Source organism: Calonectris borealis, chromosome 1 (genome assembly GCF_964195595.1).
Source record: "Calonectris borealis chromosome 1, bCalBor7.hap1.2, whole genome shotgun sequence".
NCBI lineage: Eukaryota > Metazoa > Chordata > Aves > Procellariiformes > Procellariidae > Calonectris > Calonectris borealis.
This window is the reverse complement of record NC_134312.1, coordinates 134,904,207-134,919,877: the sequence shown is the minus strand read 5'-3', so window position 1 is coordinate 134,919,877 and position 15,671 is coordinate 134,904,207. Positions and strand designations below refer to the sequence as shown.

At 39.8% G+C, this 15,671-nt stretch overlaps 1 protein-coding gene across 7 annotated transcripts in view; it reads left to right on the top strand.

Annotated features, from left to right (window-relative positions):
- REPS2 (RALBP1 associated Eps domain containing 2) overlaps nucleotides 1-15,671 on the top strand; it is a 101,936-nt gene that overhangs the window by 60,365 nt on the left and 25,900 nt on the right. For all 7 annotated transcript variants that reach the window (XM_075175509.1, XM_075175474.1, XM_075175491.1 and 4 more), the window contains exons 12-13: nucleotides 2,288-2,330; nucleotides 4,903-5,039. In XM_075175509.1, the coding sequence (XP_075031610.1) occupies nucleotides 2,288-2,330; nucleotides 4,903-5,039 (180 nt within the window). The remainder of the gene's footprint in view (nucleotides 1-2,287; nucleotides 2,331-4,902; nucleotides 5,040-15,671) is intronic.

Sequence of the window (15,671 nt, the reverse complement as noted above, 5' to 3'; positions counted from 1 at the left end):
TGTGGTCTGAATGAATAAATAAGAGTTCATCATCGTATATGATTTTAATTAGTGCAGACTAAGCTGTTCAGTTCATCAGGCTCTACTACTCCAGGAATCGTACAAACTTTTAAATAGTAAATGTAATTAATTTGCTCAACAGCTTTAATTTTATGTCCGTTTCATGTATGTTAGGCTTATGTATCCATAGCAATAGAAATATGGAAAATGCATGAACTGGATAGATAGTTTTGTATTGTCTTGAATGATTATGTCGTGTGTGTGTATAAACCTGCACCTCAAACTCAAAGTATTCACAGACTGAGTGTACCAAAATAACTGCACATTTTATGGAAATCCTGTCACAATTATTTGCATGTCCTAATAATGAACTACCTGCTTTATAATATTTTTTATATTATACTTATTTTGAAAGGTAAAGCTAAGTCTGGGTATTGTGTAATTGTAGCCTTGAATTCCCTGACTTTTCAAAAGCTTAAAAGAAAATCCTTGGCAATAGTATTCTATTGCTATCCTTTTTTATTAGTAGTCATTTTGGGATTCTCTCTTCCTTTTGTGCTTTCCTGTTTACCTCAACAAGATGTCCTCGGAGAGTTTGAATGTCAGTTTTACCTGCAGGTTTTTAGAAGAAAGGCTTTCTAAAAGAAGTATGAACAGAATTATGGTCTCCATAAAAGAAGGAAAGTTTGAAGGTTCTTAAACATGGCTTAACTTGGAAAGGGTTTATACTTCCTATTTCTAAGTGGCATATATTTAATAATTGTGCATGTAATTTAATAATCAGCAATTTCAGCAATGGAAAAATTGGGTCATACGGCTGTAGGGAAGCAGTTTCTAAAGTTGTATTCTCTGGGAATTTGACACAGAGAGAGAGAGAGAAGGATTATCATATTTTAATAATTCCCTCTCTCCCCTTTAGTTGCTAAGAAGAGTTTGTTGCACAGAAATCTGGAATGACTGTGAGCCAGTTTGGTGGTGAGAATAATCCACTAGAACTTGGAGGTTTTTTTGTGTCACTGCCAGCTACATTTGGGTTTATTCCATCCGAAGCACCAACTAGCACTGCATGACCTTAAAAGCAGTTTCTTTCATGAAGAAATAGTGTGTGGCTATACATATGCCATATGCTGCTGCTTGTCTTCTGTGAGGCTAAAGCCTCCTATGGAGGGTCTATGCAGTAGTACAATGCAAGCCATTATAAAGTCAGTATTTGCCAGCTGCTGCCACAGGTAGGTGCTGCCCTGTGTTTTGGAGGATCTGTCATATTCCCAGGTAGTGCTGTATAGAAGCTGGTGATAAACGTCTGACTTTGGCGTAGGCATGTATCTGAAGGAAGCTAGAAGCTCTGAGAATTATTTTTTTTCCCCCAACCTGCTTGCTTCTCTTAAGTGTTGTACCTTGATTAGCAGAATAATGGGAAAAGTACAAGGATTCACTTTGTGTGTGCATTGGGATCGTTGATGCTGCTGTAGTACCTTGATGATATCTCAGTGGGCTAAATTTGAAAGCAATCACACAGATATGTTTTCTCAAAATTATCTGATGTTAGTAAGGAGAGTAACAGAAAAGTCACAAACAGACTATGTAAACCAAGGAACAGCCTCGGGGAATTACCCAGAGAAGGTAAGGCAGCACTGTTGTTTTCCTATCACATAAACCCTGCTTGTGGCAGGATATTTGGAATTCATCCAAATAAAAGAAACCGATTTTTACATTGATAGAAATGTGTTTGATGAACACTTAGCCTGTAAAGCTTTTTACCTTCAAATATCTTTCCTTCCCAGTGTCTAAGTAGTCTCAACCTGATGTGTTAATTTTTTTTTTTATGTGTCCTAAGAAGATGTACGGTTATACTAATTAGTTAAAGAGTTCAGGAAGGACATAAACCTTCATGCTTTGGGAAGCAGAACAACTAATAGATATCTGGACTAGGAGCAAGATGTTTTCTGTGGAAAGTTTATGCTATTCCTTATGTTGCTTTGTCACAACTACATCCAGGAGTACAGGTCAGAGCTGTCAGACCTGTTGCTTTTCCTGTGTTCTGGTAACCAAATTAAAAGGTGAAGATCTGACTAAATGTGGGCTTTTGAATTCTTAGGACATTCACACAGTACAAAAACAAAGGGGAAGGAGAAGTAAAAATCAATCCCCATTGCTCATGTAGATGAGCACACTCTCACATCCACATTTGCAACACTCACATTTTTAATGAACACGGATCCTTCAGCTAAAGGCATTCATTTAAAATAGGATGTTTTAGCGGTTCTTTTTTTCTTTTCTGTTTCAGCTGCTCAGGAATCTAATGCACTTAAAGCCAGACCACGATCCAGGTACTGCTTTCATTTCTATTTCAGGAGAAGACATACGTTCCTCTGGTGTTAGACACAAGGTGTAAGAACTGGTGTTGCATTTTTAAATTTTTTTGAATTGGTGGTGTGCTGGAAGTGCAGCTCAGGTAAAAGACAGATTTACCAGGAGAGATCTGTAAGCTATAGACCCTACATAAATACTGCCTAGAGCCCTGCGATCTCTGGTCATAAGGTGCTGGGACTTTTGCCTGTCTGCCCAGCCCCGCTGTCTTGTCGGGGTGGTCACTGCCTCCAGCCCTGCCCCAGGGGCAGCGGGGACCACCCCATTGCGGGGAACGTTCTCAGTAATTTTGTGCTGTTGAAACCTGCACAGTGGTTGCATATGGAGGGAGACACTGCACGCTCCCACAGAAACAGCAATAGTAGCTCAGCTCTCGGATGCAGGTGAGTGAATCCTTTCATTGGCGTGCGTGTACTTGACTATGGCTGGTTGGTGTGTGATGGAAGGACTTAAGGACGTACACTGTTGTGCGCTAGAAATGGCACCTGCTGAATGGTGTTTGGATGTTTGAAAGAAAAGGGAAACCTGTGCCAGAAAATATTGTGTGTAAATGGATTACGTGTTGGGTTTGGTTGTTGACCATTCTGGTGTATAGCCATATCATACATTCACCTTCAAACTTTTTTTTTTGGTGCTAGTTAGAGGGCTTCATTTTTTTTTCTTAGGTAATAAGAGTATAATCAGGAGCTTGTCAAAGCCTGCTAATAAGAGAGGATCAGCTATAAGTGTGATGAGTGAAGACTGAAATCCTCTGTTCTTAGGACCTACATCCAGGAAGGCTGAACTGCCTTGTGCGCTATTTTTCTGCTGCTAGCCAAAGATTTTTAGTTTTCATACTGTTTTAAATTTTCTTGATGTGTTACTGAATCATAAATTGCAAATATGCAAAAAATGTGTAAAAAGTATTTTATGCAAAAATGCATAAAATAGCAAATGCTTAAACAACTTTGAAAAAAGTCACTTGAATGTGACTACTGTGTCACATATGACTGTCTCACATCTGACTATATGTCACTACTTCAATGCAGAAGTTGAGACTAAAGATTTCTGAGCACATCCTTGAACTCAGACCTTCTGCGTTTGTCCTGCGTAGCCTGGAGGGCTCTATAACCTCGAGGGACTCTGTCTTCAGGTGTGCCTGACCACCACAGGCTACGATTCGAGTCTGATACAGCTCTCAGCTCTGGAGCCTGGCTTTCTAGCCTAAGCTGTGCAGATTCTTAGCTGCTGACTCTTGGCTGACTTTTAGGTGCCAGGTCCGCCTGCTGCAAGCAACAATTCACTGTCACAGGGCTTTGTGTTGGCACCGCTGGGGCAGGCATATTTTTGCCTAGTAGCTGCTATCTTGCTCGATCTTTTAAAAAAAATTAAAAATCTCAAACTGTTAGGTTGTACAATTTTAATGCAAGTAAAATATACACCGCATAATATGGAAAGTAAAAGTATAAAACCTTAAGATCCTGGTTCAAAGCTTTCCTATTTATTTCAGGGTGGTTGGGTTAGGTCTGATATGGTAGGGCTATGGAATTCAAAGCTCTACCAAGCCAAAAAATTCAGCATCAGCAGAGGTTTTTGTGTCACATGTAAATTTTGAAGCAATTACGGCATTCATTCCTGTATTTATTAAAGTTTACATCAGAAATATAGGATCAGCATTGCCAAATGTCTGTCCTGCTAAAGAGCTGTTTTCTAACAACAGCCTGTTTGGCAAAAAAACGATCCGTCTCCCATTAGTGGGAGTTATTTCTGTTCTACTTGAATGTGTTTGTGGTCTTGCCTGTCATGCGTAATGTGTTACAGTAAGTGTAACATCTCACATTGTCAATGCTCATTCTGAACAAAGCTCTCGGTCTTGCAGAAAAACTGGTAACTACAACAGCTGAAAAATATTGGATGCTATTCAGCAAAATCAAAATTCTTAGCAAATGCACTGTATTGGGATTAATGGGTTGTGGAAGGGCCTGGAAAGATGTACCGAGACATATATTTGACCAGTGTTGATCACTTTGGAGCCATTCAGGTTTTCTGGATTTTGTGGAATTTGGTGATTGTTTGCCATGAAAAAATTATTCTGATAGTTAGAATATTATAAATTACAAAATGTGTATTTGCCAGAGGTAGGTTGAAGCTGTACCTGTATAGACACTATCCTCCCAGTTGGGAAAGGCAACAGAAACTGTAAGGGGGGAAAAATTTTTTACTCAGGTTTATTCAAAATAGTTGCTACAGTTATCCTGTTGACGGTTAAAGTTAGTAAGAAGGCCTGAAGCTGTGATATAAAAGGCCTTAAAAAATACTAGCCGTGTAAGCATGACCTATGTCTTTCCCCAGATATGTAGGTCCTTCTGTTGCCAAATAAATCTGTTCCGTTAAAAGGGGGAACTTTTAGTCATTAGGGCAAGGAATTTCCACCATGAACCTGAGTTCTGGTCAGTGTATTTTTAGGCACTGTTCACTGTAGTTGTTTAAAATGAATTTCTGAAATAAAACTTTTTCTACTTCCCCCCTCCCCGCCCCCCCATTTTTCCTTAGGTCTTATTCTAGCACATCAATAGAAGATGCTATGAAAAAGGGAGAAGAGCCCCCTACTCCACCTCCAAGGCCACAGAAATCACATTCCAGAGCTTCCTCTTTGGATCTGAACAAAATATTTCAACAAAACACACAAGGTAAAAGTTTGCTTTCTTTTCCCCTTTTGAGACCATTTAGGTTAGCTGCATACTTGGCAACTTGATCTGTTTGCACAAATGCTTGACAATATGTGCATATGCTCGCCTTTGCTATAGACAGCAATACACTACAGGACAGAAGAAGTTGCACTTTCTTGCATTACATCGCCGCGAGGGGAAAAATCACTGTTGCTGTAATTAAGGTGATTATAATCTTTTCTGGCGTGATAATGGGAAGCTTAACATATGGTAGTCTGTCATCACTGACTGTTTAAAACTAGTCTGGCTGTTTAGACAATTCTCATCAGTAACTACAATGTATTTGATTTTTATTACATTTATTTTTTGTAGTTCAGAAGCAGGAAGAAAACCCTTAATGTTTAAACTGGGAGAAAGTGAAATTTCTCGTGTGTAAACATTTTTGATAGTGAGGTCTTCCATATGCTTGGGGGCAATCAGAAACCATTCTTTGAGTAAAAAGAAAGGGTAATTTCTTTTGACACGGGTGCATGTTGAGGGGAGAGAAAGAAAATGTAGAATAGTAACTGGAGTGAACTGAAAGAAAACGGCTCTCCAGCATGTTAGTGTTTGAGCGTCCTTTTGCCTTGCCCGGTGAGCAGTGGAAAGAGGAGCTGTTTGTTCAGGGCAGCAGTCACCCAGCATTGCTGTGCTTTAGCAGCGTCCTTGAACCAGACCAGAGCTTTATGCGGTGCACACCAATCATCTGACTCAAGGACTGGGTTAAACATGGTCATGTTTATGCTTCAGAAGAAAGCCAAGGTTTGACTGTGTCAAGGAATGTTTTAAGTGGGCTCCCTAATGTGGTTGTTGGAGTAGAAAAGTTTCACTCTTGCTATATGGGACTTCTTTTTTGTGCAAACACCAGACAGAATTCAAGAGTCCTGCTATGTGTGCTGAATCCTGAAACTCAATAGGAATAAACCTTTTTTTTTTTCCCTTGCCTTACACAGAGGAGCAATTCCTGATCTTTGACTGTCGTTCCTGTTCAGGGGTCTGTTGCCTCCAATTTTGATTTCATTATACATCAAAATAAAACCCCAAACAGAGCCAAGTACACATTTTCTAAGGCAGCAAATCCTCTCAGAATCTAGATAAAAAGTATAACTGGAAGGAAATAAACTTGGATTTAAGTTTCTCTTGGAAAACAAATGAAAGAAGAATGTAAATTCTCAAAGAAGTCTTTCTGTGAATGAAAAGTAACATCTTGCTTTTGAAACGAATCATTTTGAAAGTCACCATTACTTTTGAAGTAAAGTAATGATTTCTTTTGGGCAACTTAACAAACTGACAGTGTTATAGTGAGCGCAGGAAAGGATAACTCATCCTATTGATACCTTTTGGAGGGTTTCCTTACTGGAAATGGGCCAATTAAGTAAGGATAGGCAGTTGATTGCTTGCAAAAAAAGAAAGTGCTTTGGTCACTCTAAAACTGTTCATCATCTTCGGTTCAAATTTACGGCTACTTGTAGTTGCAACAAAAATTGGCTCTAGGTTGACAAATCCTGAAGTACAGTGTGCTGTACCAAATTGCAGAAATGTGGAACATCTCCCAGAGGTTCAGCTTCCTCCTATACCTGAAGGACGTTGGCCTGTCAGTTGTTGCTCTCTTGGACGTCCCCTGATGGCAATGCTAAATATTTGTGGTGGTCGTCTTCTTCTAATGGAGCTGTTCTATTTTGGTTCAAAAATGTAAATACTCATTGGGAGAGAATAAGGAGGAATTCGTAGCCTTGAAGGATTCAAGGGAGAACTTGTTAAACAATTTGTAGCCCACCCTGAAGAAGGGTTCCAGTTCAAATAAATGTGTATCATCAGAAGGAGGAGATTAAATCAACCCATCCCAGCGCACCCAAGTACCGTGGTGCATTTACCTTGCTCTGCTTTGAAGTAAAATGTCTGCATTGGAAGTCATATTTTCAGTTCTTCGTTCTATGAAGAAACATGCCCAAGCTCTACCCTGTCATTAAGCCCTGAATAGCTGTTATTCTGCAACATCCTGTTGATAATGTGATTTTATACAGCTGCTTTCTTTTCTTCTACTTCTCTTGTTTCGATCACCTCACTTTTTTTCATCCTTTTTTTCATCCTTTTCCCTACTGATCTTGCTTCTCAGTAGAAATTCCAGTCTCATCATTTTCAGATACTTTTTTCAGCCAGAGACAGGGAGTGGTCATTGTTTCGGAGCCAAACTCTTCAGTGAGGTGCACTTTGCACTTCCTAAAAAGGTGGTTTGTAGGAAGACAGAGGGATTGAGCACTGTCACCTTAAACCAAAGAGCCTCGCCAAGAAGAAAGTGTGTGTGCGTGTTTGTGTGAAGTAAATTGCACACAGTTGTATAATAACAAGCTGTATTCTTGTTTCTGCTGACAGTACAAAAAATGAAGTTAGAATAGTTTCCATCTGCCATCAGAAGATACAGTTACAGATTTACAATATAGATGACGTAGTGGCAATGTACTATTTAGTCTTAGCTATTGGGATAATACAGCCTGGCATAAATATTGAACCTGATGTGTTTCAATCCACAGGTCAGTTGATTACTTTCTGTCCTAATGTACTCTCGACTGAATTTTTGCTTTACGTTTTCTCCCTGCCTTCCTTCCTTCCTTGGTTTTCAAAAATAGTCTCATTGTCACAGCTGAACCACAAAAATTAGCTGGAATGACCATCCCTTCTAGCACCACCATATTGCCTAGTGTCAGTACAGAAAAACAGACTGTAAAATCGACCATTTTAATAGCTTTCAGGGTATATCCAACATGATTAGAATAATCCCATTTTGGTACATTACTTTTTGTCCTACTAATTGTTGTTCAGAAATAATTCTGATTTTGGGAGTTTGGTGGATAATCTGCTCCCACACCTGCAAAGGAGTGTTCAGTAATACTGAGTTTTATTTTCAGTTCCTCGTTGGTAGATCATGTTGATCTATGGGTGTCACTTGTTTAATTGTAAAGCCATCAGTGATTTGGAGCATTTTTTTGTTTATTTCATTTGTAAAGGGCAGAAAAAGAAAAATCTCTTTTCTTTGAGTAAATTCAGCCAAAGACTGTGGCAGATCCTTGTTGCAGGGACTGTTTTTTGGGGAGGGTGTTTTTGTTTGTTTTTCATTTTGTTTGTTTTTCATTTACTGCTGCTATATCATGTATGTCACTATCTCATGATGCCCTTCTCCTGGCAAGTATACACAGAGAACATTTATCCATGATGACTGGGATGACCAGCAATGCATTAGCCACAGAAACTGTGCTTTAAAATTGTTGAATTGGGACATAACTGCACTTGAAGGAGGCGCCTTCATTCATACTCCATAGCTGCACTCTTCTGGGATGCTGTAACTAGTGTTACCCAGGAAAAACACAAAAAACCAAGACAACTTACTGAAAGGCCCCACCTTCTGAAATGTCCATATGTGAATTTCTGATAAGAGATGTTAAGAGACAGAAATCTCTTCTATTTTTTTTTTCAATCATGTAGTCTTTATGTTAGCATGAGAAAAATTCAGTACTGCTAGATTCTCAATGTATTTCTTTTTGCTGAATATATAACCTCTGGCATTTGGCCTATGTACATATTAAAAAAATACTTGGCTAGGTTTTATGCATTCCTGGAAAGACAACAGCAGGTTTTAAGTAGAAACAAAAATGTCAGTTAAAGTGCATACATGACCTGGTTTACATCTTCATTTCTTCTCTAGCTCACTGTCTAGTCAGATACAAGAGTAAGACCTGGGAGCCTGTGGCCCACAGAGCTTTCCTGCACTGTTCACAAAGGTCGTTTGCAGAATTAGTTGCTCTCTGGGGCTCCTCGTGCTCCCTTCTGTCTGTCCTGCAATCTGGGTGAGGGGGCAAAATTGCCGCAGCTCGGAGCCCGGTGGTCCTGCAGCAAGGCCCCCAGCCACCTTTTACCTCAACAGCAGCAGTAAGCTGGAGTCTGCCTTCGGTAACTCTGGGACTGGGGCAAGTCTCAGCTTAAGTATTGAAACCCAAAAATGCATCCATTGCCTTCTGGTGTTTTGCTTGGTTACATTTTCTGCCCATGACAACTACTAAAGAATTTACCTCTGGGCAGTTATAGGCAGCGACAGCAGTCTGAGTCTCGTTAGATTGATACAGATGCCTCTGAAATACATTTTATTTCCCATTTAGTTTCATTTTGGAATTGCATAACTTCTTTTAATTAATAGTTCTGTTGAACAAAGGATACTTGTTTGGAAAAGAGGATTCACTTTGATGAAACAACAAAATTGTCATAAGCAGTGTATTTTCATGTTGATATGAAAGCAGATTGAATATCTCTGTGTAATTCATCAAAACACCCATATAACTATTTACAAATGAATTTTTGGCCAAAGGTTTTCAGCACTCATTTGTTTTTGAAACTCGCCTCCTGCTGCGGCTGTCCCTGCAGTGAAGAACCCGTGGAATGCAGGCACCATTTCTTATGTCGGCTTGTAAGCAAATACTCACTGTAACCTGCATTTGCCCCTTTGGGGCTGCTGGTTTCAGCCAGCAATGTGGTGCTAGTATTTTTGGTTTTTTCCCCTTTTAAAATGTGATGTGTTAAGTACCACGCTTGGTAAGGGGGAAACACAACTAGCATTTTATTGTAAGTGCAGTGTTTTCTGTTACGGATGTTTTCCTAACTACAGTCAGATCTGTAACCTCTGCTTGTCTCTGTTGGGCGAGTGATGTCTGCCAAACAAGAAGACGTCCCCTCTGCTCTAAATGTAGTGTTCACAGAAAAGGAACAAGGGAACAGATTTATTGGTGTGCATCCACATTCCTGTAAATGATATAAATGTGTCCCCACATCACCTCTGTATTCCTTCATATACACGTTTCCCACGCAGTTTAAAGTGGTACTTTTATCGTAAGACTCAGTCAGTACAAACTTCTTTCTGCACCCTTTCATTTTCGTTAGTGCTAGAGGAAGACTGGTGTTCAGCATCACATTTTATCCTCTTTTTCATACCTTTGAAGAAGACTCTTCGTTACTTCCTTTACTTCATCAAACCTTCATTACTTTATTCAGTTAGCACAACCTTTCCTTGAACGTACAGGCTTGGTGGGTTTTATTTGCCAAGTGTGGAGATTTCTGAATAGTAAGTGTGTGTTGAGATGTCTTTGGTTTTTCATATTTGCCCAACCACAGCCAAATTTGATTGAATGTTTTCAATCCATATATCAAATAAAACAGTTCTGTAATTGTGTAGAGAATTGGAGAATTAAAATGATTGTTGCTCTGTTGTCATACACATTTTGATACAAACAGGTCCAAATAGTTACCCTAATACTGTTTCCAGCTATTTTCAGCAATCTGTTTTCAGCTACATCATATTTTTACCTTAGTGAGCCAAATGTAGGTGACTTTCCCTTTTGGGCACATGGAACTGGGTACTAAAAAAACCTGCCAAACTTAACCTAGATAAGTATGATTACTGCATTATCTTCTGTATTCTTTTATGCTTAATTGTATTTGCTAGAAAATATCTGTATCCATGGAGGTTAGCTGTCTGCAAGTCTTAGTGACTAAAGGCAAGCTTTTGAGGGGTTATGCAGGAGGTTATGTTGTTTATGTTACCATAAATAAAAATTTCTCAACTAACTTTTTGGTTCAAAGCCGAAGTAACAAGGGGAACCTAGTATAGTAATGTTCTTTTTTATCCTGAATTTAGATCACAGTGAATTTAATTAAGTAATTAATTTTCAGGACCCCTTCCTCTCATTGCTTTTGTATTGCTCTTGATTTAGTAAAATTCAGCTACTTTCTTAGGTAATAGTGCTGGATTTTACTCATGCTGTAGTACTATGCTGGCTTGCATGTTACTGTGTTGTGTTTATTAATCAGACCAAAACATTAAATTAGGAAGATGACAATTCTGAAGGACCTTTATTATAGAATAGCAATAATGGCAAATACCATCAGCAAAATACGGCATTTCGCTGAAAATTGTTTGCACGCTATACAAGAGTTCTAATGTTGCCAGCTTCATCGAGTTAAGAGTGCAGAGTCAAGATACCATCTTTGGGTGTAAGGGTTGTAACAACAATTGCAATTTAAATTAAAAATGTCTTTTAAGCATAAACCACAGAGAACACAAAATTGAGCTACTGTTCGTACTCTTCTCCGGTACTGTATCACTGCAAAGAAAATACTGTGAAATGCTTTCTTAACATAAATGTTGCAAAAACATTTTTTTGAAGCAAAGAACAGATTTTTTTTTCTTTTGGGACTCAGCTCCTGATGAGTTACTGGAGCTGCTGTTTTCTTCTAGTCCTGTTCCCCTTCAGAATATATGTGATCACTGAACTGAGCTTATTCTGAATAAAATATGAATGTCTTCCCTCTGATTTGAATGGAAGAGTTTTACGCCTCTCAGCCTTTCAGAATTTTTTATGAAGGATTTATGTGTTTACAACTATGTAACTTATTTCTTTGCCGAACTGGACAAGGACATAATTAAGGTTGAATAGGCTGGAGAAAATAGTGAGGATATAAATGGATGAATGGTTATTACATGATAGGAATCTGATGGGGTAACTTATTTCTGCGTTTTTAGATTTTAAATTTTTACGTCTGTCTCTAAGGGTTAAGTCAAGAGAATACTTGTGTGCAAACTGGGGTAAATCTTACCAGCCTTTCATGTGTAATTGTTTCTTGACAATTTGTGTAAATGGAACTTCTTTTAAATGAGTTTTTCTGTTTTTTCTAGCGTTAACTCTTGTCTTTCTGGGATTGAGGAATGGTTTACAGTCTGTTTTCATTCTGTTGGAGGTTGTTAAAAATGAAATTTTAATCCAAAAAACCCTTTTCTACTGAAAATTGTTAAGGTTGAAATGTTCGCGACTGGCCCTACCAGCTCCACTGACCTATTTTCGTGATCCCATGTGGGTTACTTTGTTCCATGAAAAAATGTTGGTCCATCATAGAACAGCTTTACAGGTTAAACGAGAGGATCTTCTATTTCTCATGTGGAACAGGGGGACAAGTTGCCTCCTTTGTGGGGGAGACCCTGGAGATGCAGATGTCCTCAAAAAGAAGTGTCTGAGCGGCAAGTGGGACTGGAGGGGGTGGTGGGTGGTAGCTCATTGCTTTTCCCGGCTCCCGTGTGCCTGCTCCGAGTTGATCTGTGTTAGAAATGGGCACAGGCGGCGAGTGCCAGCATCTCCAGAGGTGAGAAGCTCTGGCAACATGGATCTGTGGGAGGTAGGTGGAGGGGCTGTGCCTCCCTGTGGGTGGAGAATGAAGCTAAAGGTGAAGTGAGAGGGAACAAAATCATGAATAGTTTCATTTAAGGGGGGAGGGAGGAGGGAGAAACAGTCGCCAAATAGAAACACACAGAAAAGGAAGAGGTAGAGAAAACAGTAACTAGAAAATTAAACGGTTTAGGGAAAGTGAAAGACAGGAAGTTAAAAATACAGATGTTGTGGATATATGACACAAAACAGAAAATAGGTGTTTAAAAAAAAATAATCTGTTTTACAACTTTTACATAAAACATGCTGAATTTCATGGATAGAGTGTTAAAAAAAGACGTTATAAAAAGCACCTTTAAGAGTGTCTTGCTTGTTTCATTTGAAAGTGACCCATCAAATACATAAGCACACCAGTGTCCTAAATGAAGTCACACCCGCGAGTTCATAGTGCAGAAGCATTAATTGCTTAAGGTCTGGCTATATCTCTTCCGAATCACTTGGGAAAGTACTTGGATAATTTTCCATGCAGTCGAGGTACAACTGATGTTCTGTATGATTAGAACATGAAACACACCTGTAATGAGAGTGTGTCTGTGACAATCAGGTGTGTATCCCTCACTGTGATGCATGAAGCTTTGCTGCTGAGCAGGTTCCCTGTGAGAAGAGAGGTTTTTCTGGCGCTGGCGATGCTTTCTACAGTCTTTTTACAAACCTGATAACAAAATTAATATCAGGAGTCTAAAATCTTTTTTCGCATTGCTATTACCTTCTGAGGAGACATTAGTAAGAATTATTGAAACATCCCTGGATAAATAGATATTTCACAACCATCTTACTAGAATCCTTCATTAAATTTACATTCCTGGCTACAGCTTTAAATTTTTTCTTGTTGCAACTTTCTGCAGACATAGTAGTGAGAATTAATAAATCGGATCTCTTGAAAAACAGTTATTTCACAATCACCTTACTAATGCTGTTGTCAGGAATGTAAATAAATGAAGGAGTGCAGAGTACGGTATTATGGGATATCCAAGTACCAATTGAACAAGAAGGGAAGTTTTGTAAGATGGAGGTAAACAGAAACCAGCTTAGACACAGAACTTTTCTGTGGTCTGCCTTTGGCAACAGAAGCAGGAAAAGTACCTCAAAAAACTCTCCAAAACAGTGTCAGAGTGCAAGGATGAAAATGCCGGCTTCCAAAACTACCTAAGGAACCGAAGCCTTAGGTAGTTTGGGGAACTGAAGAGTAATTCATTCTGTTGGCTTATCTTTTGCAGATCCTTTGCTTCCTGATAGAATGAATTGGTTGGTCTTTTGTTAAACCTGATCTGGGAGCTAAGCACTCTGAAGCAGCGTAAGCTGATGTAAACTCGCCATGCAGCCAGCCTCTCCCTTGATCCTACAGTGCTGTAGCATCCACTTGAAAAATACCACACACATCAGCCAGACTCTACCGAGGAACCCTATCAGAGTTTTCTCCCGAGTTAAGACCCTGGCTGGTCCCCACCCAATTGCGGAAGGGGTGGTAGTGGTGGTGGTGGGGAAGCAGAATAGAAGCAAGAACCTGGATTAAGGCCATCTGGATCCAGGTCAGCCTGGATTTAGGCTGGGTTTGGTTAGGGCTGCACCCTTTGTGTGAGCTGAGAAACGCAGGCGCCTCTCTCCCTTTGGGAATGGTGACCGAAATAAGAGGAGTGACCAAACTCTGGGTGCCCTTTTGATCATGGGATGAAAGGTTGTAGCATTTTGATGTGAGATGAAGTCAGCCTCCTTTGGTAGGCACTATCCTGTTTCACTTTGGCTAGAAAGGTACAAAATGGCCCTTGACCCAGGAAAACCACCCTCTTTCAGGACACTGCCTATGAAAGTGTTCAGCTAAGAAGGAGGAGTACCCAACAGCTCTAATTTGTCTAAGGTGATACCCAGGGTAAAGTGACAGACATATAAAATCAAGAAGGAAGACAGCTATAAAGAATGGAAATGAAATGAAATACTTGACATGAAAATGTTTCAGGAAATGCAGTTTTATATGCTGCTGTTCCGTTATTAGCGTTAAAAAATAGCATGCACCCAGCAGCTCAGTGTGTTATGGCAGTTTTCTTCAATACTAAGAAACAAGAGGACAAGTGACTATCATTGGGTGAGAGAGGTGCAGCACATTGCTCTTACGTGTTGCTCTAAAGGATCCCAAGGGCCCTAATCCAAAAAGGATCCCAAAGAATCCCAATTCTCCATCCATTTGGCATCCTCCCCTGCTGCTGTGCCTGGTGAGCTAAAGACCTACTTCCCATAGATTTGACTGGACTATGATAATTTTATATTTTTCCTTGGTCTCCTCTTCCTAGATCAAATAAGTCAAGTAAAGGAGCTACTTGGATAGTCACCGTGGTTGATATTTTTCACTACTGTGGGTAATGAAAGCACTGAGGATTTGTGTTGTCTGCTAGGGAGGCTGGAGGCAGAGCGGCATGGCCAGATAGGATGGCATGGCCTGTTCTCAGAGTGTGGCATTGCAGCCTGGTGTTTGTTTTAAAATATTAATCTAGCTTTAGATTGGAAAACCTATTTTTTTATCTAGTGTGGTGTCCTGTTAGTGCTACCAGACCTTTGTAATTGCCAAAATAGGGCAGAAAAATGGTCCTGGAAGCTTTCCATGCAGATAATCCTCCTTGAAGTGTAAACATGCTAAGTAAAGAGCCATGGTTTTTGAACTGAAAGCCTTATCACTATCTTTGTGGGAGTAACTAGTGCGTGAAAATGCTATTATTTACAGGAATACATGTGATATGGATACTGGATATACTTAAATCTGTTTTACTAGTACCTGTATGGTCTTTCTACAGTGCTATCTCTGAGATTTGCTGTACATTGCTCAGCCTGGTATGAATGCCGCCAAACTGCTCAGTAACGAGGCGACCTGTGTGAGGCTCATCCTGCTCCCTCCAGCTCCCTCTGCTTTTGCGCAGGGTGTGAAGACTTGTTTTCAAAGAGCAATGGCATGCAGCTTATCCTAGCTCTGGGGTGTGCACCTGGAAATAGGACATTTGTCTGTTTGCTGCTCCGTCCCAGTGTACTTGCTTTCATTTTGGAAAGAGACCTCCCCCTATATTTGAGTTTGCTTTCAGAGCTGACGTAGTGATGCCGTCTCTAACAGCAAGAGCCTATCTGTGCGGGGCGGGCTCCCAGGAAGGCAGTTCTGTGATAGCCTAATATTACAAGTCACTTGCTCATACACATAAAAACCTATGAGTATCATCTGTTAATATTGCCCTCTTTTAGGGTAGTAATGCTAGAGAAGGCTGAAGCATGCAGCATCTATCATTAAATTTTTTTTCCATTGCCCTGTGGGGGGAAAAAAAGTGAGGGTTTTTTATAAGTTGTTATGAGTCCTCAAAAGTCAACTAACTTTTGT